This window comes from Balaenoptera physalus (genome assembly GCF_965194825.1).
Source record: "Balaenoptera physalus genome assembly, chromosome: 11".
Taxonomy (NCBI): Eukaryota; Metazoa; Chordata; class Mammalia; order Artiodactyla; family Balaenopteridae; genus Balaenoptera; species Balaenoptera physalus.
In genome coordinates this window covers 23541202-23564061 of record NC_138896.1, presented here as the reverse complement: position 1 = coordinate 23564061, position 22860 = coordinate 23541202, and the positions used below count along the sequence as shown (strand labels likewise).

The following is a 22860-nucleotide window of genomic DNA, read 5'->3' as shown; positions in this document are numbered from 1 at the left end:
TATTAGCAGTACCTGTGACTTGTCACTAATAGACACCACAGCTATTCTCATATCCCACTATAGCTGTAGAAATCTCAGAATATCATTTATGCTCATTACTTTTTGAAAATATCAATAATTATTACACCTGCTACTAGGCTTATTATTAAATATATTTAAAAGAAGCACATATGTTACTATATCATTTTTTTAACATTTTGGTAAATGCTTTGATTTCCTGTTATATATATGTAATCATAATTGTGTATTTTATATATATATGAAATACTTTTAAATGGGTTTTAAAACATAATTCTGAGGAGGAATCAGTAGACCTCTCCACACTGCCAAAGGGGTCCATGGGTCAGACAAGGTTAGGACCACTGGCCTAATCCACCTCCCTCCAGGCCTCCTGCAGAGCTCCATATTCATGTGGGACCTTAGGTCCCACAGGCGAGGGCCTGGCTTATGCAGAAACAGAACGCTATGCTGGGAAAAACACATGTTAGGAAATGGAGTGGGAAGAAGAGGGAAAAAGAGGGGAAGGAAGAAAGGAAATGGGTTTGGGGGGGCAGGAGGCAGATTTCACCAAAACCCCAAGAAACCCACTCGTAGCTGTGGAAAACTCAACCTTTATTATTACCTGCCTAGTGCAGGGGATTAAAATAGCATTGCGCTAGATCCATATATTAGTGTAAAAATCTGTGTCTCTCCCCCCCCAAAAATGTACAAACCCCAAGTGATTATAGAAAAACCAATGTGGCAGCTACCATAGAGATGTCCAACCCCAGGGCCACGGGCCATTTCTCTCTTTCCCCCCTAATCCCAATACTTATTCCACAGAAACATACAGGCTTAGAGAAGTTCTACCTACAACAGGGCAGGTGGGAAGTGGGGAGGCTGGGGGGTTAGGGATCACCCCCAAGTCCAGTGTTTCAGAGGATGGAGGAGGGAGAGGCCAAAGCTGAGGGCAATCCCAGGAGGAGGCACAAGGGAACCCCTTTCTCCCTTTCTTGTCCTCCTCACTCCCCAGATTCTCAGCCAGTGGGGTCCAGTGTGTGACGGAGAGAGAGAGAGGCTGGGGGCAACAGCCTTCTCTCCAGGTACCAGTGTTGCCCAGGGGGGCCCAGGTGCTCCAATGGGCCAGGTCCAGTGTCTGCCCTATATTTTCTCCCACCTCCCCCAGGAGATGGCTAGAGGAGGTCAAAGAGGATCCCATCCACAGGGCCAGCTGGGTGGGTGGCAGGGGCTTCTAAGAGAGGAGCAGGAAGGGGGCATGAGAGCATATCTGGGGAAGGGAGGGCGTCAGCTCCCCGGCAGGCCCAGCCCACCTTAAGCCACACTGCCTCTCTCAGAGGTGAAGGGCGGTCAGGAGGGGGAATGGAGTGGGTTGCGCTTAGCTCCTCTTGTTTAGTGCCGCTGGCCTCCCCGAAACCTCCCTGAGGGAGGGGCGGCTGGGTGTTGTGATTCACACTGTGTTGAGCGCATCTTCTGCCAGGAACCGATGCAGTTGGGAAAAGGGTGGTCGCTGCTCAGGCTCCCGGCTCCAACACCGAAGCATCAGCTCATACAGGCCCAGTGGGCAGGCCGGGGGCCGGGACAGGTACACCTGCATTGTGGCAGCGTGGATGAAAGGCAAGCAAATGTTCTTTAGTCCCCAAGATGACAGGCTCTGGCCCTCCCGGACCCCCAGACCCATCTTCCCTCCCCTCTGCTCTGACCTGCCGGCCCTGGTCCCGGAAGAACTCCCCCGCGTTCTCGATGACTTGCTCATCGGTGAGCTGCCCAAAGGGCTGGGCCCTGCAGAGCATCAGCACCTCCCACAGGGTCACCCCAAAGGCCCACACGTCACTGGCAGTCGTGAACTTCCCCTGGTGCATGGATAAGGCAACAGAGGCAGAGAAAGGCATCAGTCAACAGAGACCCTCCTCCTCTCCCCAGTGGGACCCTACATCCACTCAGCATCATCCTCACACCCACCTGACTCCCTCCCAACCCCCGGCGCTCCACCCTCCTTAGCTGGCCCTCTTTCCCACTAAGCCTGCTCCTCTCCTCTGGCTCTGCCTTCTTTCTTGTGCTCTAGTCCTCTCCTCACCTCTTCCCGTTTCTACCCATCCTTCCCCCCATTTTCTGGTCCTGACTCTCCCAACTCATCGCCTTCTATCTCTAGCCTCCTTATCTCTCTTCCTCTCTGCTACCCTGACTCCATCTCTCACACTCGCTCTTGGCTCCTGGACCCTTTCCAATCATACCATAACTCTCTGCTTTCTCCAGTCCCTTGAGCCAGAGGGAACCTTATAGAGCATTGGTCCAAACCCCCACTTCAGAGATGAGGAAAACTGCAGTCCAGGGAAGGCAAGTGACTGAAAACTCCAGTCCACAGCTTAAGTGGCAGCCAGTGCTCCCCTAACCGCCCCTCCCTTCCCGCCTCTCTCAGGGCCTCTCACCATGAGGATGCACTCCCAGGCCATCCACCGGATGGGCAGCACCGCCCGGCCCTGCACACGGTAATAGTCCCCGGCGTAGAGGTTCCGGCTCATGCCAAAGTCGGCGATTTTGATGGTGAAATTTTCCCCAACCAGGCAGTTCCTTGTGGCCAAGTCCCGATGCACAAAGTTGAGTGTGGCCAGATAGCGCATGCCTGAGGCAATCTGGGCCGCCACATGCAGCAGCATCGGGTAGCTGAGTATGGAAGCCGACAACAGCGGGTTATAGGGGCAGCCCTAGACTCGTCCCCACCTCACAGATTCCTGGGAGATGGAGGAGAGCCCTCTCCCCAGGACTGGGTTACCCCTCCTCCTGGTGCGGAGATGGAAAGCCCTGGTGGAGGCCAGCGGGTAGGTGCCCACTCAACCTTTCTTTAGCTCATCCGACCCCAGGGAGCTACCGCTTTTGTTATGCTCCACAATCTGGACTCAGGGACAGTGAGGGCGAGAGAGCACAGGGAAGTTCCTGACAGGGTCCAAGTCCCTTCACCACCCTCACTGTCGTAATCTCCAGCCTTTCTGCCCCTCAAGTTCTAGATGAACATGGCCACATGTGTCTCATGCCAGGCCCCCTCCCGGAACCTCTACCTGCCTGCCCATCCCATGTTCCCCCTTTCCCTCTAAGCTGGAGTGAGGGGAGCGGAGGAGACCCCCTTGTGTACCTGATGGTGGGCCCCTGGGCCGCCTCCCCATCTCTGTCCTCCTCCACTGCCTTGTCCTCTAGCTGGTGGGCACTGAGGAACTGGTTGAGGTCGCCATTCTCCATGTAATCAGTTATCATGCAGAGGGGGTCGTCCTGCACACACACGCCCAGGAGCCGGATGATGTTTGGGTCCTTTAGCCTCGACATGATCTTCACCTCCTTCAGGAAATCATTCCTGGAGAAGCAGGGAGAAGGTGGCGGGATGCCGAGGGGCTGACCTGCAGCTTCCCTCCAGCTCCCACAAACCAGTGCCCCACTCCCCAACCTCTACTCACTAGTCCCCAGACACTCCCCCACTGTTGGTCTCCACCATGTTTCTCTCTAGATCACTCCCCTCTCTTCATGGCCTCCCCCCTCCCTTCTTCCAGATGCCATCCCTGGTCCTCACCTGGCATTCTTGGTGGCATCTGGCCGCAGGATCTTGACAGCTACCAGTAAAGGGTGTTCCTTGCACACACTAAGGGGGAAATCAAGACTGACCAGATCTTGAGGGTTCTCTACCTCACACAGGTGCACCTGGAGAAAGAAGGTGATTTGCTACGGGGTCACAAGGTTCACCAAGGAGACATGGTCAATTGGGACAACACAGATGACGGTTTCCCAGCCAGGGGGGATGTTTGGGCATGGCATCAAGAGAGGCAGAGAGGCAGACACTGCCGATGGCTGGGCAGGAATCCTACTTACCTCCCCAAACTGGCCCTCGCCAAGCTTCTCCTTGAAGCGGAGCCTCGACCGAGGGAAATCCACTCTGGGGGGCCCATCCCCAGCTGCCCCTGGGGGCAGTGCAGGCACAGCATAGGTATTGCCTCCAGTGACACCCTGCAGGGTGACAATGTCAGCCTCGGCATAATGGGGGACGCTGTTCTGGGGAGGTGGGGGCAGAAGCGGGGCACCCGGCTTCTCAGGCTCCATATAGTCCCCACTGCAGGCTGGAGGGATGAGGGAAAAGAAGACAGGACGAGGCATCAGGAACAGCCCCCGAGAGCCACGGTTCTCCACACCCCCGTCTCCCAGAGGCGCCCTGTCTCCCAGGTGGGTGAGAGACTGGGTCTACCCTCCTCTTCTTGGTATTCCACCCGCCAGCCTCAAAACAGAGAAGGTGCTGGCATGGGATAAGAGTTAGCTGCTACAGAGCTTTCAAGGCAGTGGAAATGGTTGAGCAAAGAATGTCATAAAGTCTTGTTCTCTAGGGATCCCAGCACAGTACAAGACTATGAAAGAAGTCTTGGCTGCAAGTGGAATTCCTCTACCCACCATTGGAAGAAGGATGGTCCCAGCCGTCCGGTCACCCTCCAATTTCCAAACCCATGACCCACTCACCGCCAGCCACTGTCATTCACGTAGCCATTCTACCGGTTGCTTTCATCCTTTCATCCTCCCTGCCATGGCTACCCAAGCCCTCCCTGACCCAACACACCAAGCTCAAAGACAAGCAGAGACAGGGGCACACAGAGGGAAAGGAAAACAGTTCCTCACAGCCCGCACAACATGGAGTCTACAGACAGAGGAGAGAAAGCAGAGCTGTCCCCCCTTGGCCCTGGGGAAGGGGTGACGAGAAGAAGGTAACACAGAAGAGAAGAGCAGACAGGAAGGGTGGGGGCGTGAGCAGAGAGAGGACATGTTGGGGGAGAGGGCAAGCACTGGGGGAGAGGCCGTCCTTGCAGCTCTAGAGAGAGGGGAGCGTGAAGGAAGGTTTCACTTCAGGCTCAAGAGAGCCTGGAGCCACCATAGCAACCTCCTGTCTGGCTCTGGAGAGCTCAAGAGATGGGGTGGAACAGGAGGAGGGGAACAGCTGAGAACCAGGGAGATTTCTACTCCTCAGCTCAAGGGGGAGGCCTTAAAAAGGAGCAAGCAGCAGCAGAGGACAGCTAAGGGCACAGGAGCTTCCTCCTTGGGAGCTCAGGAGAGCAGAAGAGGCCACAGTGGGGAGAGGAGGGAGTGCAAGGTGTGAGGACTTTTCCCTGCCCCAGTAGAGGTATGGGGAGCCTGGCAGAGACTAGGGGCAGAGGGGCTTACCCTGGGTGTTGGTGGGTTTGGCCCAGGCGGGTGTGGGGGGGCCCGGGCCTCGAGGGGGGCGGGCGTAAGTGGCCAGAAGGAGACGGTAGGCTGGATTGGAGAGCAGCAACGCTGTCGGGAGAAGGAGGGGGGGAAACACGGGGAAGGGATGAGACTCAAGGCTAGACAGACAGGGAGACACAGAATAGGGCAAGACTAGGGCTGATGAGAACAAATGTACTAAGAGACAGAAATGGAATAAAACAAGCATCTGGAGAGTGCTGGATAACTGGATGGATAGGTGATGGATGGACGAACAGATGATGGATGGATGATGAATGGATGGATGGATAGTGAATGCATGGATAGATGATGGATGGATGCATGGTTGATGAATGGATGATGGACGGACGTATGAATATATATGGATGGATGAACAAACGGATGAATGATGAATGGATATATAAATATAGGTAGATGGATGGAATGAACATGGTGAGTCTAGGAGAGAGGAGAGGAGCCAGAAAGACACAATGAGAGGGCACAACAGAGACGAGAGAGGGATGTGTGTGGGACACAGAAACAGGATGAGAGCACTGGGGACTGTGAGTAATGCATGGAAACTTCCTGAGGGAGATGACATGGTAAAGGACGTGGAGTAACACAGAAGGCTGTGACCAGGGACACACAGAAATAAGAAAATGAGTTGAAACTGGGGAAGACAGTAAAAGAAAGGAATGGTAAAGGAGAGGAAAAAGGATACACTAAGAAGACAGGCAGAGGACGGAGGTGGGACTGGAACAAGGAAGGTCTTACCAGAGCCGTTGGGGACACTGGGAGCAGAGTGGGGCGGATTCCCACGAGGCCGGGGCTCCTGGTAAGGGGGTGGTTCTCGAGGGCCGGGGCGGTTGTTGATGAGGATGGTATCCCCAGGGACAGAGAGGTGAACCGTCAGCTCCTCTTCTAACACCCGACGCTCGGCCTTGTCATGGGGGAACGGGAAATATTAAGCGCAGCTACCGCTCAGCGCGCCCTTCCCAGCTCCTGGTTAAATCCTACACCCGTGTTCCCTCCTTCAGTGCTCACAAAGTCCTGTAGTTGTATGTATTACTAACTCATCTCACAGGTAAAGAAAGACTCAAGGGCATTTAAGTGGGTTCCCTGATGTCCCGCAATGGGATTCCAACCCAAATCCTACCAGTCCATAACTATTAACTTTAACGCATATCACCACCACTGGACTCTGGCCTGGAAGACGTGGGCTTAGGGTGTGCCGCACTTCTTCCAGTTGCTCCTCTAGCTCCACTCGCCACCTTCTCCCGCTGGGCTTCTGCCCCAAGAGGTCGATCAGTGTGGACTGCATCAACGGGCTGGGTCTGGGCTGGCCAGATAGGAGCCCCAGCAGGAGTTTGGAGGGCAGACAGGAAGTGAGGTCAGGGTGTTTATTCTCCCAGCCCCTCCCTAAGGGATGGACCCAGGTGAGCTGCATCCTGGAACCAAAGTCCATTGCCCCTCTCAGGCGCCCTCTCCACACGCTCCTCCCAGATTCCTCCCGCGTTCCAGTGACTGCCTCCTTCGCTCACCCCACAGACCCAGGGATGGTAGCAGCTCTGCGGTGACCAGGCCTGGGGAACTGCACTGCTTCTCGTGATTTACGTACACCCTGCCCACATCTTTCTACGTGGTCTCCTTACTAAGCCTCCCTCAAATTATTCTCATCCGACTGTGCTCTATGGTCCCTGCTGGATCCTAACTAACGCAGGAGTCCCGACACACGCTGGCCTCACTCTCCACACCCACATCCTGCCCATCCCTCCCCAGGCTGCCCCACCCCCAGTAGCCCAAGGGTCCCCACCCCACTCTGCCCACCTTGCTGAGGAGCTTGCGCCAGTGCAGCCGCCACAGCATGAGGGCGATGATGAGTAGCAGCAGCAGGATGATGGCCACCAGGCAGCCAATGAGGATGGCAGTCGGGCTCCCCTCGGCCTTGGCCACGGGCTGCTGGCCCCTGGGCTCCAGCTCTGGTGGAGGCAGAAGGGTCAGGACCAGGGGAGGCTTCCCACCCAGGCTGAGGGGGCCCAGGGAGGACTGGTGACAGGACCCACACGCCCTGGCGGGGGCCCCAGGGCAGCTCACCCAAGCTGCTGAAGTTGGTGGGAGGTGGGCCGGGTGGCCACCAGGGGGCTGGTGCGAAGGTGCCCCCCAAAGCCAGGGAGGAGTCATTCACGACATCTGGGGAGAAGGAAGAAAAAAGGGGAGGTCAGATAGGGAGGAGGCGACCAAAGGGAGGCACACATGCATGAGACCGAGGGAATTCTATTATTCGCTGAGGAGTAGGAGCAGGGCTGATACTCAATATATGTACCAACCGACCAGGATAGGTGGTGGAACAGGATCCTGGAGGGTCCTGGATGGTTGTGGTGGTGCTGGATGTTAATCTTTTAGTTGCTGGATTGTGGGGAGAAGTGGGACTCCTGAGGAGAGCCCAGGGCGGGGATCCTGGCTGTCAGGAGGCTTAGAGAAGAGGCTATTTCTCAACCAGCACAGAATATTTCAGTATTTTAACAACCACACTGTCATACTGCTCAACATCAGTCGTGAGTGAGGGGCTCATAAACGAAAGACTGAGACAGGCAGGGGGAAAGGGGGAGGAAAGTGTTCAAATTATTTAGGGCAGCCTTACTTGTAAAGTCTCATTGGTGCCGGGAGTGGTTATTCGAGGGCACTATGGGTTAGTAATACCAGAGGCTGGGAACTGGGCAGAGACCAGGGGCTTACCAGAGATGAAGGAGATTTCGCTGAAGAGTAACCACGGCCCAGCAAAGAGGAAGCGACACTGCAGAAAGCGGCCCACTCGGCCACCCAGGGGCACTGACACAGTCCGGGCTCTGGGGTCCCCCAGGCTGCCCCCCAAGGCATGGCGCACGGGCTCCCCCTCCCAGGCCATGGCAGGGCCCCTCTTGAAGCGACACTCCACCCCGCCAGGCAGGCGGGCTCCCAGCGTGTGCATGTTGTTACAGTGGACCTGGGGGAAGGAAGGAAGGACACAAGGTCAAGTCCAGGAGAGCCCGAGCGAGCACCCCAGGGCACTCACCCTGGTCTCAGAGCCCTCCCTGGGAGTTGGCCGCACTTACCTGCATGGCATGGAAGGTCCTCAGCCGGTCAAACTCAAACTCCATCTCCACATAGCCGCTGGGAAAGCTGTGATTGCTCCATCCCACATAGTCATAGCCTGGCCAGACCCGCAGCTCCTGGCTCTTCCTAAAGTCATCCAGCCCCACCACGCCATCTGCCAGCTGGCCCAGACCTCCGTACTGCAGCCTGGAGAGGAGGGGAGCCGAGGAAGAAGAGGTTGGAAGAGAAGAAAGTGTCACCTATCTGGGTGCTCTACAACCCCCATCCTCCAGTGGCCTGGCCAGCGTAGCCCAGCAACCCCCCACCCCTGCCCCAACCTCACACAGCTCTCTCTTACCCTCACCCAGGACTCTCTAGGGCACCTTGAAGTCACATGCTACACAAAGGCACCGCCTCTAAGGGACACCGCTCAACCTATGATGTGTGTATTTATTGTGACAATTTGCAACAGATTTAAGTGTCTTACCAGAGGCAGGCCTTTCTCTAATTCGCACAAAGTGTCACATTAGCTAGTGGTCACCTTGCTATCCCTAAATCCTGGTCCTGTCCCTTGAGCCCCACCTAAGCCATCCCTCTCTGCAGTTCTTCCCTCTCACTGCCCAGACAACCCCCTCCCCAACCCACTCCATCCACTCTCCCACCCCAGGCTCCATGTCCTGCGGGGCCCGCTTCTTTCACCCGCCAACGGTGTGTGTGGTGTGTCCATCGTAGGTGGAGTCGTTGAGGTGCACGGCCTCAGATAAGTACATCGTCTGCCCCACAGGGGCCATGTAAGACAGGAGTCCATCTGGGGCAGGGGGAGGAGGGGCGTTAGGGGCACGGAGCCTCCATCCCCCACCCCTGCATCAGGCCTGGGCAGGTTTCAGGTCCCTCTCTCGTATCCCTCCACAGGCCGCTGGCATGGAGGAGGCAATGCTGGCCAGTCCCCTCCTCACTCAGAGTGACAGATTCCCAACAGGAGAGAGGATCCTAGATGCCCCTCTCCCCCATTCCCACTCCCCAGTCCCCAGGACAGGAATGAATCCTCAGGGGTCTGAATGACTCACCCTTCCAGAGGCAGCCATAGAGCTCCACCCGTAGACAGACGCTCATGACTCGGTCCGCCCGGGGATAGAAGCGAACCAGTCGGGCCACCATGGGGGGCCCAAGGTCCTTCAGCACCACTCCCCCAGGATCCTCATTACCTAAGATCACCTGTGGGCCAGGACGCAGGGGTGGATGGGGGAGGAAGGCTCCAGATCGGATCTAATTTCCCAGCCACCAGCTGCTCCCTGGCCCAGCCCACAATGGCCACAAAGAGACCCATGAAGGGTGGCACTGAGCACCCAAGGCATGGAGTACAGCCAGGCATTTGTAAGACAAGGGGCTTCAGCAGAGCCCCCGACACCTCTCTGGGCCTGATGGTCTGTCCTGACCTCTAAGTCTCTCATCCTGTTGTGCCCAGATTCTACCCAGTCCCTCGCAGCTCTGCACCCCTGCTCTGGCTTCCCCTCTTCCTGCACCCATTCCCTCTGTTCACTCAGCAGATGCTGGCTAAGCACCCACTCTGCACCAGCCAGGCACATTCCTGGGGGTGAGAATCAGTCCCTCTCCTGTAGGACTGACAGTCCAGTAGGAGAAACAGCTGTGACAAACAAGAGGCAGCTGGAGGTGGGGAGTCAGATAAAGGCTCTATGAGGAGGTGATATCTTCGGGGAGAACTGAATGGAGGGAGGAGAGCCTGTGGACAGCTGGGGGAGGAGCTTTCCAGGCACAGAGAACAGCAAGTGAAGGTGTCCTGAAGCTGTGGGGTGAGCATTTACCAGGAACAGCAAGAAAACCAGCATGGCCTGGGTGGAGCGAGAATGGGGAGAGGGGTAAGGGATGTGGACAGGAGCCAGCACAGGCTAAGCTTCTGCACCCACGAAGGACCTCAGCTTTTGTTCTGGCAGCGAGGAAAGCCAGCAGAGGGCTGTGAGCCAGGTGTGAGGCATCTGCTTTGCATTTTCTCAAGTACCCTGGATGTAGCCTCCAGGTGGAGATTTGACTTCAGGAGAGAAAGAAGCAAGGAGAACAGTTTGGGGACTACTGCATTCATCTAAGCTGGGGATGGTGGGGGCCTGGCGTAGGGGTAGAGGTGGAGGTGGTAAGAAGTGGGCAGATTCAGGAAATATCATGGAGGTGGAACAGACAGGCCTTGCTGATGCTTTGGAAGTAGGAGGTGGGAGAAAAAGAGGTATCAGGGATATCATCTTAGCTTATGGTGGTACCAATTCCTGAGCTGGAGAATGCTGGGGGAGGAGCAGGTTTGGGATGGGAATGGGGCTCAACGTCAGCTTGAGAAGTTTATGGTAAGTTTGAGATGACCATAATACATCTAGGTGGAAAGTGGTCAGGTTTGCAACACTAGATGGAGCTCAGGGGAGATGTCCGGGCTAGAGAGGGCGTACACTGCAGAGTCATCAGTGGATAGGTGGTACAGCAGGGGGACAGAGGAGGGCCAGCCTTCCCTGGGCACTGTCCCTGCCAGCCTCACCTCCTGGCCCCAGCGGTCTCTCCAGTCCATCCAGCGGTGGCCATCCCGGGAGTAGCGCAGCCGGTAGCTGGGGGAGAACTCCTTGCCCAGGCCCCCTGCGTGCCGCCCCTGGGTGCCCACCAGCGCCACCAGGTGCAGCCGCCGCAGGTCCACCTGCAGGTACTCCTCCTCCTTGGGAAACACCGGCCCTGCAGGGCACCATGCCCCATCTCCATCGCTGCTTTCCAGCCTGGGAGGGGGCAGGAAGTCACAGGGAACATCTGGCCCTAGGTCTGCCTCTCTCTCCAGTATTTAACACACACCCCCCAGTACTGTGGGGGGCTTCATTGGCATCGACCCTCTCAGAAGCCTCTTGGCTTGGGCAGAGGGTTGGAAGGGCAAGTAGAGTCCCCAGGGGTTCCCTCCGGGGCAGCCCAGGTGTGCCAGCTACCTGCTGTGGCGAGCAGCAGTGGAGTCTGACCAGGAGCTGGAAGCAGAGATGTCACCATCCGGGATGGTCCGGTCCTGCATGCCCAGGGCATAGCGGCACTTGGCTGGGTGAACACAGGCATACAGAGGGTCAAGGCTCCCAACTCGGTCTCCCAAGCCCCATCCCTCAGGGACCCAAGAGCCAGTCTCCTCACCAGGGTCAAAATGTCCCTTCATGTCAGCATCTCCTGTTGCCACCAAGAGCAGCAGCAGTAGAAATGAGAGGGCCCCTGGCCCCATTGCTCTCGATCCCTTGGGCCTATGGGGGTGGGGGCAACATCTCTGCAGGGGACATAATGAGGGGGGAGGTTAGTTAAAGGGCAATCAAGAAGACTGGCTCACAGCCAATAATGAAGAGACAGAATGGGCTGCTTTGGGGATAATAGCAGTGAAATGACAACAACAGTCACTGTTTAACTGCATCAGCTATATTTTTAGAATGCTTCCCATGTGCCAGACACTGAGCTAAATTCTGGTCCCCTCCCCACCTAGGAGACCAGAATTCTAAGCGAAGCGGGGGACCCCAGCAACCTTCCAATCTCAGTGTCCTCTGTAGCCCTGCTGGCCCCTGACCCAGCAGCCTCAGCCACACCTGGGAGCTTGGGAGAAACGCAGAATCTCAGGTCCCAACCTAGACCTGCAGAATCAGAGTCTGCATTTTAACACAATCACCAGGTGACCTGTGCCTATTAAAGCTTGAGAATCCCTGCTTTTTTTTCCCCCTCACTGGGCCCCTGGCAGCTTGCCGCCTGAAAACCATTCCAACTACAACTTCTTATGAACCCAGGTATCTACCCTCCCCAGCCTCAACCCCAGCCCCAGCCCCAGGAAAATCGATCCTGATCTGTCTTCTTCCCAGCAGAGGTCTGCCCTGAGTTCTCCAGGCCCTGGAATCCTTTGGGACCCCTAGTGCCACCCCTCAAACCCTGATCCTCTGCCATCAGGTCCAAAGCATTCCATCCCCTCTCCCTGCTCTGCCTTCCCTTCCTAAGACCTCGACATCCTATCCCCCCAGTTCCCAGTTTCTGAAGGGGGCTGCCTCAGAAGGAAGAGCCCAGGGCTGAGGAAAAGGCTGAGTTGCCTTGGAGATGAGGGCGGATCTAAAGACAGGGAAGCCAGGTCACCCCAGGAGGTAGGAGGAGTGGGGGGATACTCCCCCATCCCTTTGTCCTCCTCCAGCTGCTCCCACAATGCTCTAGGGCAGGAATGTAAGAGGCAGCTGAGACCCCACAGCTCCAAAGCAGCAGCTGAGGGGGCTGACTGAGTTATGGGGGGACCCAGGTATCAAAGGAGAGCTGGAACCGGAAGCATCATGCCTGGTCCCTTGGGGGTCTGGGAGCTGGCACAGGGGAGCAAGCTGCCGGAGCCCCAGGCAGCTGGCCTGGAATTCCTGGGTGCTGCTCTCCACCCCCACCTCTCTCGGGAACAGCAGGGCCCTTGTTCCCCTGGGTAACCTTCATGCCTATCCCAGATGAGTCATCAGAGCCAGACGGAGCAAGCAAGAGGAGCCCGGGGCAGACATACAAAGACAGGCAGAAGATAGAAGGCAGGGGGAGACAGGGCGAGAAACACAAAGCAAGAGGTAAACAGAGCAGGCTTCGAAGCGCAGGGCACAGAGCCAAGCAGAGAAACACACAGAGAGACGTCTGGGGCAATCTGTTCTCTGACACCCTGTCACCCCATTTCTCTCCACTGGGTCACAAACACCAAGGACAGGCCCAGAAAACCTACCCCAACCCCACTACAATCAATCAGTCAATCAGGCCCCCCATGTGCCGCCCCTGGGTGCAGCATGAGGCTGGAAGCCAGGGGCTGGAACACTCTGCCACAAGCCCTTCACCCTCTTCTCCCAACCCCCAACCCTCACCCCAGACAACACCCACACAGCTCTGTACACACACGCACGCACACACACGCACACACAACTGTCTTACAGACTTTCAGAGACAGACACATGTGACATCCTCATAAATCCATTACACACATAGACACCCCAGCCAAAGCAAACACAGACGGACACTCACGCACACATCACCTCCATCCACACCTCGGCATTCTTTCAAGTTCAATCCTATCACTTAGTTAATAGTCATCTTCAGACACCTGTGAACATGAAATGACAAACATTCTCCTACAATCAGAGGACAGTGTGAGGCACACACTCAGGTCCTCAGGCACAGGATCCCAAGAGAACTGGGGCCCACCCCCTAATACTCAAGGTGACCAAGCCAGAGGGAAGTCAAGAGAGTGGGGAACAGAAGGAAACTTGGGTGGCTGGAGTGACCAAAAAAAAAAGTCATTTCTCTATTTTCCCATATGCTCAGCTTTCATCTCCACTGTACCACTCAATTCTGGACACACTATGTGCCCTCAGCAACAGTGAGTCTGAGCACCAGACTCTGGCTGGGGGTAGAGGTGCTGGAAAGGAATGTCCAGCCAGCAGGGGACCTGTAGGGTGAAGGCTGGAGAGGAGGGAGTGGGGGAGGGACACTGAGGATGGTGCTCACTGGGCAATGACAGTAACTCCTGGCAGAACCAACTGACCATCCAACCCTGGATGAGCGGCTGTCACTGGCAGGTTATGGTGTCAGGCCCTCTCTCTGCTGGGCTGAGGCCAGGCTGCCCAACTGGGAGCTGGCTGGATGGAGGCTTAACAGTTAGTAGATGCCCGCAGAGACTGGCCAAGTAGGAGGACAGGCCCACTTCTCCAGGAGGCATGGAGATGATTCAGTAGGACCACATATCAGCACCTGTCTTCCTGGGTTTCAGTTCCTCTATACTGGGTAAAGGCGGTCCTTCCTCAAGGCTGGAACACACTTTCTCGGAAGTCAGGGGGTCCCCCCCCCATTTTCAGACAGTAAGCCAGAGCACTTGGGAGGCGGGCAGGGACAGACTTAGCGGCGCTGGACAACGAAGTCCAGCCCGGGAACATCTTGCCTCCCGGCCAGGCCCTCATCCTTTGGCCACCGCGCGTCCCCGGAGCCCCAGGCCGCCGCCCCCGCCTCTCCGTCCCGCAGGGGTCCTCCCGCCGCTCTTCCTACCTCTCATCGCTCTTCACGGCAGACCCCGGCGTCCGACCCCGAAGCGGGGCCTCCTCGGCGGCGGCGGGGCGCGGGGAGGGGGAGGCGGAGGGAGCCAAGAGCCGGGAGCGGGAGGCGCCGGCGGGGCTCGGGTGTCGGGAGGCGGCTCCCGAGAGCAGCTGTCGGGGGCCTGTTCCGGGGAGAGGAGCCAGGGCTGGGGCGGCTCGGACCCAGGCGCCGCCTCCCCCTCCCTGCTCCCCCCTCCGCCCGCTCGCCGCGCGCTCGGGCCGCTGCCCTCCCTTCCCCCTCCCGGGCTGAAACAGCCCCGCCGCTCCCACGCCCAGCGCCGCCCTCCCGGCCCCGCGCTCCTCTCCGCCCCGCCACGCCCACCCCGCATTCCCCCGCGAGCCCCGGCCTCCCCCAGGTAACCGCGCCGCCGTCCCCGCCGCCGGCTCGGCGCTGCGTGCCCATCCCCCTCCACCCACCCACGGCCCACTCCCCCAGGATCCCCACAAAGAAGAACGGCCCAAGCAGGGGGCCAGCGGCTAACCGCTCAGGGCCTCTCCCACTCCCAGGCCCCACGAGGGGATGGCCCGCCTCCCTACTCCCCCTTTTCTGGGCTCAGTTCCTGCAGAGGGAGGTGAAGGGGAGCAGCCCCAGGGCACAGGGAAGGAGCACGTTCCCACAGGCCCGGCGCCCGGTCCAGCAGCAGGAGTTTGAATGGGGGAAGGGAGCAGGGCTCACCTGTCCAACCTGGCCTCCTAGACCTACTCTGTTCACACCGCCAACCTTGCTTCTGTCTGGCACCCTCTGAGCCTCTGGTCCTCTACACCCCAACCCAGCCGTAGGACCAGCCCCCTCTCTCCCAGCCCCTTCCTCTCTCTATTTCCACCTCCAGTTCCTCCCCATAACTCCACAAGGCCCTCCCCAGTCCTCTCAAGGACCCTGGGGTCCAGACTCCGAGGTCCTGGTTCCCCTGGGCTCCCTGCTCAAAGCTCGGGAGTGCTCTTCAGGGCAGCCAGCTCTGCCCTGGTGGGGTCGGAGGGTCTGACCGCTGGCAAGGATAGGCCCGGACAAGGTGAGTGGTGGGGATGAGGAGGAGGATAGGGGGGCAAAGAGAAAATCACGCACAGACAAAAAGTAACAGTACACGAGACCCAGAGAAGTTGGGTGCAGAGAGACTAGGTACAAACCCAATGTGAGAGAAAGAGCGGGAGAGCTGCTGGGTGAGGTGGGCAGGACAGAAGGGCTGTGGTGGTAACTGTGCCACCCCGCTCAGCGCTACCTGGGGCCCCACCACCTCTCTCCACACCCCACACCTACCAATCACCTGCAGGGTAAGGTCTCACGCCACTGCAGATCTCTGCCCCATTGCACCTCACAGTAGATAGATATAAACTCACCCTACGTGCAGTCCCAGACAACAGTCCCAAGAAAGAAACACGAAGTCCCAGACAAGTACACAAAAGCACTGCCAGGAAGAGGCTGGCCCTTGGGAGAGGCCAAGGCACATATGGGCACGTACTCCAACTCACGGGTCAACACACAAACCCTAGGGCGCCCCAACTGCTGAGGGACTCACTAACAGACAGCCCCATGGCCACCCTGAGAATTACCTCTTCCCATCGTCCCCTCCCACCAAACCCCCAGGGTTCCCCCGGCGCACCTACCCCTCCGGAGAGGGCCGCTGGGGAAGCTGGGCCCGGAGAGGCTGAGCCGGGGGTGGAGCCAGGCCGGGGGTGGGGCCAAGGTTTCCCAAGTAACCTCACCTGGGCGGACTCTCAGCCCCTCCTTCCAGGGGCTGTGCTCTCGGGAAGCCCCGGGCAGGCGGCCCGGCTGAGCTGCAGCCAGACCCCTCAGGGAAGGAGGAACATCCCCTCACACCCCAGTGGGACATTCCACAGCGCAGGCCCACGCTGACCCCGGCCAGATGGCATGGCGGTGCCAGACAGAGGGGTCGACTGCGGAGAGTATAAGAAACCATAGAATCCTGAAACCCTTGCTCCCTCTTCTCCCCCAGGAGAAATTCCTAGTCGGTGATGCCCACCTCAACCCAGCCCAGAGCTGGAGGAGTGGGAGGGATGCAGGGCTGGGGCCCAGTGGAGTCAAGTGACAGCGGAAAGGGGGCTGGAGCCGGCTGGAATGCCAGGCTCTGAGCCGAGACTCTTAGGGGCCAGAGAGGGAAATCCCAGCCATTCAGGGGCCCCCAGAGTAGTACCAAAGACCTAGTGTATCCACCCACCCATCCGTGGTCCCCAGAGCCCATCCCATATCTCCTGAATCACTCACAGCTCCAGAGGCCCCCATGTCCTCCTGAGCCCCCAAAGGACCCTCTACCCCTCCCCCATCCGTGTCCTCCAATTCAGGGCCTCCCTCCCCTTCAAGCCAATGGCCTCCTGCTGCCCAGGAAAGAGAGGAGGAGGAACAGATGAAAAAATGTGAGGAGAGGCATGTAGAAGAGAGCAGCTTCAGGCCTGCAGACTACTGGGCCACTACAGGGAAGCCCAGCAGGACCAGTGAGAGAGAGGATGGGCCAGATGGGCCCCACACAGAAGCTGCTGTCCCCTTCCTGGGAGGTGCAGCTGCCTCTGGGTCAGCAGCTGGGGAGAGTGAGAATCCACTGGGGGGTGGGGGGCAGAGTGAGGGGGTGGACAAGGCCCTGGGTGTGAGTTGGGCCTTGATACCACCAAGTCCACATGGGAAACTGAGGCCCAGGAGCAGGAGGAGGAAGAGATGATATAGCACAGGGAGAAAGATGAGACAGAGCTCAGCTGTGGGCAGCCTGGGGGATGGAAAGAGATGGGGCCATGGTGATGGAACTCAGAGAGGCAGGAGATAAACTGAGGCTGAGGCAGAGGGGAACTGGGGATCAGAGAGAGGAAAGGGATGAGAGGGCATACGGCAAAAGGTGGGAAGAGTGGAGTTTGGGGAAAAGGGCTGGGTGAGCAAGTGAACTGGAGTGGAGACGATGGGGAAAGGGTGGGGGGACACTCAGAGAGGAGGGCAGGAAAGAGAGGGGCCTCGAGAGGTGATACACCAAGGGGACGCCAAACAAGGACAAAGGGGAGAAGAAGCAGTTGGAATGAAACCCAGAGATGGGAGAAGAGGAAGATGGAGGCACGGGGATTGAAACGAAGGGACTGGGGAGAAGAGAAGAGTAAGGGGCTGAGAAGGGAAGGGACAACTGAGGGACAGACCAGGGGAGACAGAGGCCCCAACTCCAAAGATTGAAGCAAACCTGCTTCTGAAGGCAGGACACAGAGGCCCCAGACCTCTTGGTTGGTTACTTGGATACATCCTAGTCCTCAGCCCATCTGCCACACCACGGCCCCCAACTCTATTCCCCATCCTTTCCCTCCTCCCCACCCCTCTGGCTCAGGCACACTCCCCTCCTCCCACCACACCTCCAGCCTGGACCGCCCGGTCCCTCCCCAAGAGGGGAGGGCCCAACACCAGTCCCCACTCCTGCCCTCCCTGTTCGGCTCTCGCTTCCTCCCTCTCACCTCCAGCTCAGGGTTATCCTGGGTCCCAGTCCCCCCAGTCTCAGGCCTTTAGGGTTCCGGCTCTAGGGCTGCCAAGGCCGCCTGGCTTTGTCCGCCCATCCGGAGCCCCGGGAGCAGCTGCCCTGGCCAGCTGCGGCGGGCTTCGACGTGACCATGGCAACCCAGCCCGCTCCCCTCGCCGAGCCTCCCGGCCCCCGCAGAGAGGGAGGGAGCAGCCAGGCCAGGGAGAAAGGGAGGGGAGGCGGAGGACTGTGAACCGCAGGGAGACCGCAGACAAAGACCCCAGACAAAGGGAGATGAAGGGAAGCAGCGCGGGAGAAAGCAGCAGCGGCTGGCTGTGGCTGAGAGCTTAGGCAGCAGGCATTAGGTCCTGCTGAGGGAGAGAATCCAGGCAAGAGGGACAAACAGACAGGAGGTGGGAGAAGAGATTAACAGTGGTCCTTAGGAGGTCTCCTTCTGCGTCCCTAACAATTCATTTCTTCCGTCAGGGTTTTGCACTCTGGGGAGAACCAGAATACCAGTTTCCTAGTTGGTGAGTGCCCCCCCCAAAGTTGTACCAAAGCATAGGAAGTACCCAAGGCCTAAAGGCACCCTCAGTTTTCCAGAACAATCCCAATTCAAACATATTCTGACCTGTCACCTCTGAAGTACAAATGTCATTGTCAGACAATGTACTCCAATTCTTGATTTGGAAAATATGCTTCCCAAAGCCAAAGGGGACTGATTAGGCTTGGAGAAAGTAGGGCCAGGAGGGAGCAGTAACGAGGCCTCACATGCGAGGAAGCAAAGTACCAAAAGGGGAGGAGAGAAAGCAAGGCTTTGCCGCTGAGAAGCAAGGAACAAAACTGCCACTCACCATCTAGCTCCTCTTGCTGAGTCCTACAGCCTGCCAGTCCCCTCATCAGAAAGATGGAGCTAATAGACCCCTGGGGGTCTGTTGGGATGATAATGTGAGATGGCGTACAGGCCCCATTGATGGAAACAACCATCCAAACCCCACTAACATGATCTCCATCTGTGGCTTTCTCATGTGTCACTTGGGTCCCTGAGTTCCATGTCCCAATTCATTCCACAGTTATGGAGGGTTTGTGCAGGGCAGGGTTCTGACAGTAAGAGCTATGAAGGATACATAGAGGAACACAACCCACTCTGGGCATTTACAGTCTAGAGGGGGAGCCAGGCATGTATGTGTATATGTGTGTATAAATATGTATGTATATATGTATATATATAAATACGCATATGTGTATGTGTGTATGTTTGTATATGTATATAATCACAGAAGACAGCCTGACCCATGCTATAGTCAGAGCTGGAAGAGGCTGTGGGAACCCAGAGGAGGGGCAGGCCAGGTCCTCCTGAGTGGGGGCGAGGCAAGATCAAGGACAACCCCATGGAAGAGTTGGAGCTGGAACTGGGTTTTAAGTCAGACAAAGATTTGCAGAAAGGAAGCAAGGCCATTCCTGGCTAATAGCAGGGAGGCGTAAACATGGTTCTGTGAAAACGTAGCTGTGGCTGGAAGGCAGAGCCTGTATGCGTTAACCCCAGAGAGGCAGAGTGAGGTGGGGTAATCTCATTAGTAGTTTCATTTATTCTGAAGGTGAGGAGGAAGGGCCTTGGGCCTTTGAGCTGGGAAACGCATGATTAGATGGGTGTTATTTTAAAAGTGGTTTCTGGCAGCAGCACGTTGGATACACAGTGCAGAGGAATGGCTGAGGAGAAGGGAGGAGTTCATTCCCCCTTTATCTCATCCACATCCGCCCGGGGTTCGCCCCCGCCCCCGCCCCCGCCCCCCAACCAGCAAAGCCGTGAGGAAATGGTGAGATCCTACAGAAAAGCACATGCGCGGTTCTCTCCCGGTGTTTTCACCTATCATTTGGTTGTTTCCTTGGGGCCTCTGAGGTGGATGGGGCAGGGCTCTTCTTAAAAAGGGAATCAGGCCCGGAGAGGTTGTAACTTGCCTTAGATCTGTAGCAAGTTGCTGCTTTCCACCCAGGACTTCTAGATTCCTCCGCCTCTCTCTTCCAAAAGGGGGCGGGGGCTAGGAGGGAGATCCAGAACGGTTTCCTGAGTGGCTGGACTAGGCAAAGGCCTGAGCCTCTTGAGTCCTGCCGCCTTGGGAACCGCACCTTTCTTCAGTCTTTTGTAGGCCCCACGGTCCCTGTAATGAACAGAAAGACCACTGGGGGGCGCTCGCTGCACAGGTGACCAACACTACGGTAATTACTGGAGGAAGTGAAAACCTGGAGGGAAGGAGCTTCAAGCCTGGACGTGGAACCGGGGCGGACAGAGCTCTGGAGAGGCAGCCAGGGAGGGAGAAAAGAGAAAGGCTGAGCGGAAGCTTAGGGTAGCTGCGGGGCTCATTAGTGTGAAGTATGCTGACAGTCACATAGCAGAAATACTGTTATTTATGGACAGAAGCTTAGAATCTTCACTTTCTCTTTTCTATCATTCTTTGCCAAAGCCTGTGGCATTCTCGGCAACCCTTGGCCTCTTCCTGATAAAGGCTGCTGATTACTGAGCCTTGCTAGGTGCCAGGCTCTGCCCTCAGCACTTGCCCAAGTCATCACATTTGGTCCTCACTGCAGCTCTGTGAGGTGGCATTTTGAGATACTTCCTCTTTTACAGGGGCAGAAACTGAGGGTCAGAGAAATCAAGTAACTTGCCCACAGACACATACACAGCAATTGGCAGATCTGGAATTCAAACACAAGTCCTTTTGACTCCAAAGTCAAGGCTGGACTGGAGTGTCTGAGCTATCGTTATTTGTCCAACTCTAGGGATCTGTCATAAATCCTCACCCCTTCCTTTATCGTCCTTGAAGATCTTGGGACATTGTCCTTAACTCCTCTAACTTCCTTCATCTCCCAAGAATACTAGTGGTCCAAATTATTCTTGTTTGTGCACAATGTACAGAGATTGAACGATGGCTAACAGTTTGCCCAAGGTCACACCAGAAGTCAAGGTCAGTGCTAGGATAGTATTTCTCAAACTGAGGTTCCATGAATGCTCTGTGAAAATTATTAAATTCCATGTTTTTGTTTCATTGGTAATTTTTTGGAAAGTATTTTAAGCATGTTCTGGATCCTATGTAACTGATCTATAGCGCCCTGCATGTGAGTGCCTGCATTTGTGTTGTGTGTTTACCTACTTGTGGTCAAGTTAGCACTTCTTTAATTGTCTGGGTTGCGTTCGTACCAAGTGAAGTCCAGGGAACACGTACTAACAAAGATTTCTTCGTTATTTGAACAGACACAAGTAGGGGGAGAACTGAATCATGCTGGGCACACAGTGGAATATTGTGTCAACTTCAAAAGCGCCAGTTAGGTATTATGTGTTCACGTTGCCAGCACCAACTTCATTTCAGAAAAAGGACACTATTCATCACATCAAATTACTTTTAGGTTAAATTGTCTTTCCATTTTTGTTTGTATTTATTGCAACTTTGTTTTGGGTTTATGACTGCTTAAGTACTGAAGCAGGAAGAGTTCATAGTTAGCTGTGTTTGCACACACTTGTTATAAAAATAATTTAAGTCAAGTCCATGAGAATTGTATGTCTTCCAAAAGGGTCCATACGTTACTCAAGTTCTAGCCCTCAGTGCAGGGCTAAACTCGACCTGGGCCTTCAGGAGTCTCCAAAAGAAACCTGTAGTGTTGGAATCTCTGTTAAAGTCCAAACCCCCACCCTCCCCCAAAGATCCAGCGCAAGGAAGTTAGAGCTGGGGACCTCAGGGCTGCTGAGACTGAGGGAGGGAAGGAGGGGTCACAAAGTGAAGCGGTCATAGGGCAGCACCTGGGGAAAACTCCAAGAAGAATTTACATGACAGAACCAAAAACTGAGGTGAGAGTGTGTAGAATGTGAAGGTGTGAGAGAGACCACCACAGGCTTTAAGTAGAAGGAAAGGTGAATTGTAAAAGATGATGTTGGGCAGGTTTATCAGTGAGAATGCTTGTGGCTGCAAGTACCAGAAAAGGCTTAAACAAACAAATGAAAAAAAAAGAAGAAAAAAAAAATTCTGGATGAAGAAGTTTCCTGGGAAAGAAATGTTCTTGGTTAATTTGGTGGCTTTATTATGTCATCAAGGACCAGCTTCTTTCCAACTTTCTGCTCTCCCATCCTCAGTGTGTCAGGACTCAGCCTCATAGACTTTGGTTGGCCGTCTCAGCTGCAGACACCACATCCCACATCCTCAACAGCAATGTACAGAGGTGGAAAGCTTTTCCCAAAAGTACCCCCGCAGACTCCCCCCTAACTCTCCCCGCCATGTCTCACTGGGCCCAGAGCCCCACTCCTAAATCCATCATGGGAAAAGGAATGGAAATGGTGTGGCTGATTTAGAGCAATCATAGTAATATATCTCTTTTGGCCGTGAAGGGACCGTCTTCTCTGAATATATGGGAGGGCAGCACTGAAACAATAAACAAATAAAATTTGTAAAAGCTTTACCCAGCAAGGAAGTAGGGATGGCCGTTTTGTGAATGCCAAAAGTGTCCTCTACAAAATGCTTTCATGAGATTGGACAGGCTTTCGTGAAGGGACTTGCCCGCCATGCCGAGGGGTTTGGGTCTTATCCAGTAGGTTCTGGAAAGTGTTTTTAAAAATTGAATCTGGGCATGATTAGATTTGCATAATGCTATAAAGAATTATATGAAGGTGATCACAACTGGCTGCTGGACAATCATCGACAGGAAGACACTGGACTTCACCAAGGAGGATACTCCACGTCCAAGGACAGAGGAGAAGCCACAGTGAGACGGTAGGAGGGTCACAATCAGAGTAAAATCAAATCCCATAATTGCTGGGTGGGTGACTCACAGACTGGCGAACACTTATACCACAGAAGTCTACCCACTGGAGTGAAGGTTCTGAGCCCCACGTCAGGCTTCCCAACCTGGGGGTCCGGCAACGGGAGGAGGAATTCATAGAGAATCAGACTTTGAAGCCTAGTGGGAATTGGTTGCAGGACTTCGACAGGACTGGGGGAAACAGAGACCCCACTCTTGGAGGGCGCACACAAAATAGTGTGTGCATCGGGACCCCGGGGAAGGAGCAG

The 22860-nt window shown here is 55.9% G+C and overlaps 1 protein-coding gene and 1 long non-coding RNA gene across 12 annotated transcripts in view; one reads left to right on the top strand and one right to left on the bottom strand.

Annotated features, from left to right (window-relative positions):
- The window catches only part of LOC309638987, a 109211-nt gene that overhangs the window by 3886 nt on the left and 82465 nt on the right, over window positions 1–22860 (top strand). The window lies entirely within an intron of this gene.
- On the bottom strand, window positions 596–17936 carry DDR1 (discoidin domain receptor tyrosine kinase 1). Of its 9 annotated transcripts, none has more exons than XM_082415320.1 (19): window positions 17805–17936; window positions 14323–14491; window positions 11437–11563; window positions 11244–11346; window positions 10814–11042; window positions 9345–9492; window positions 8977–9085; window positions 8298–8484; window positions 7942–8188; window positions 7300–7395; window positions 7033–7184; window positions 5980–6145; window positions 5185–5295; window positions 3853–4097; window positions 3557–3684; window positions 3128–3343; window positions 2427–2661; window positions 1701–1850; window positions 596–1588 (listed from the first exon to the last, which is right to left on the bottom strand). In XM_082415320.1, exons 3-19 carry the CDS (start codon window positions 11519–11521, stop codon window positions 1448–1450), a joined length of 2748 nt encoding a protein of 915 aa, XP_082271446.1. In that variant the 5' UTR covers window positions 11522–11563; window positions 14323–14491; window positions 17805–17936; the 3' UTR covers window positions 596–1447. The 9 variants fall into 9 exon arrangements, with proteins under 9 accessions (XP_082271446.1, XP_082271445.1, XP_082271447.1 ...); XM_082415319.1 differs by lacking the exon at window positions 17805–17936 and adding an exon at window positions 15972–16060; XM_082415321.1 differs by lacking the exon at window positions 17805–17936 and adding an exon at window positions 15705–15888.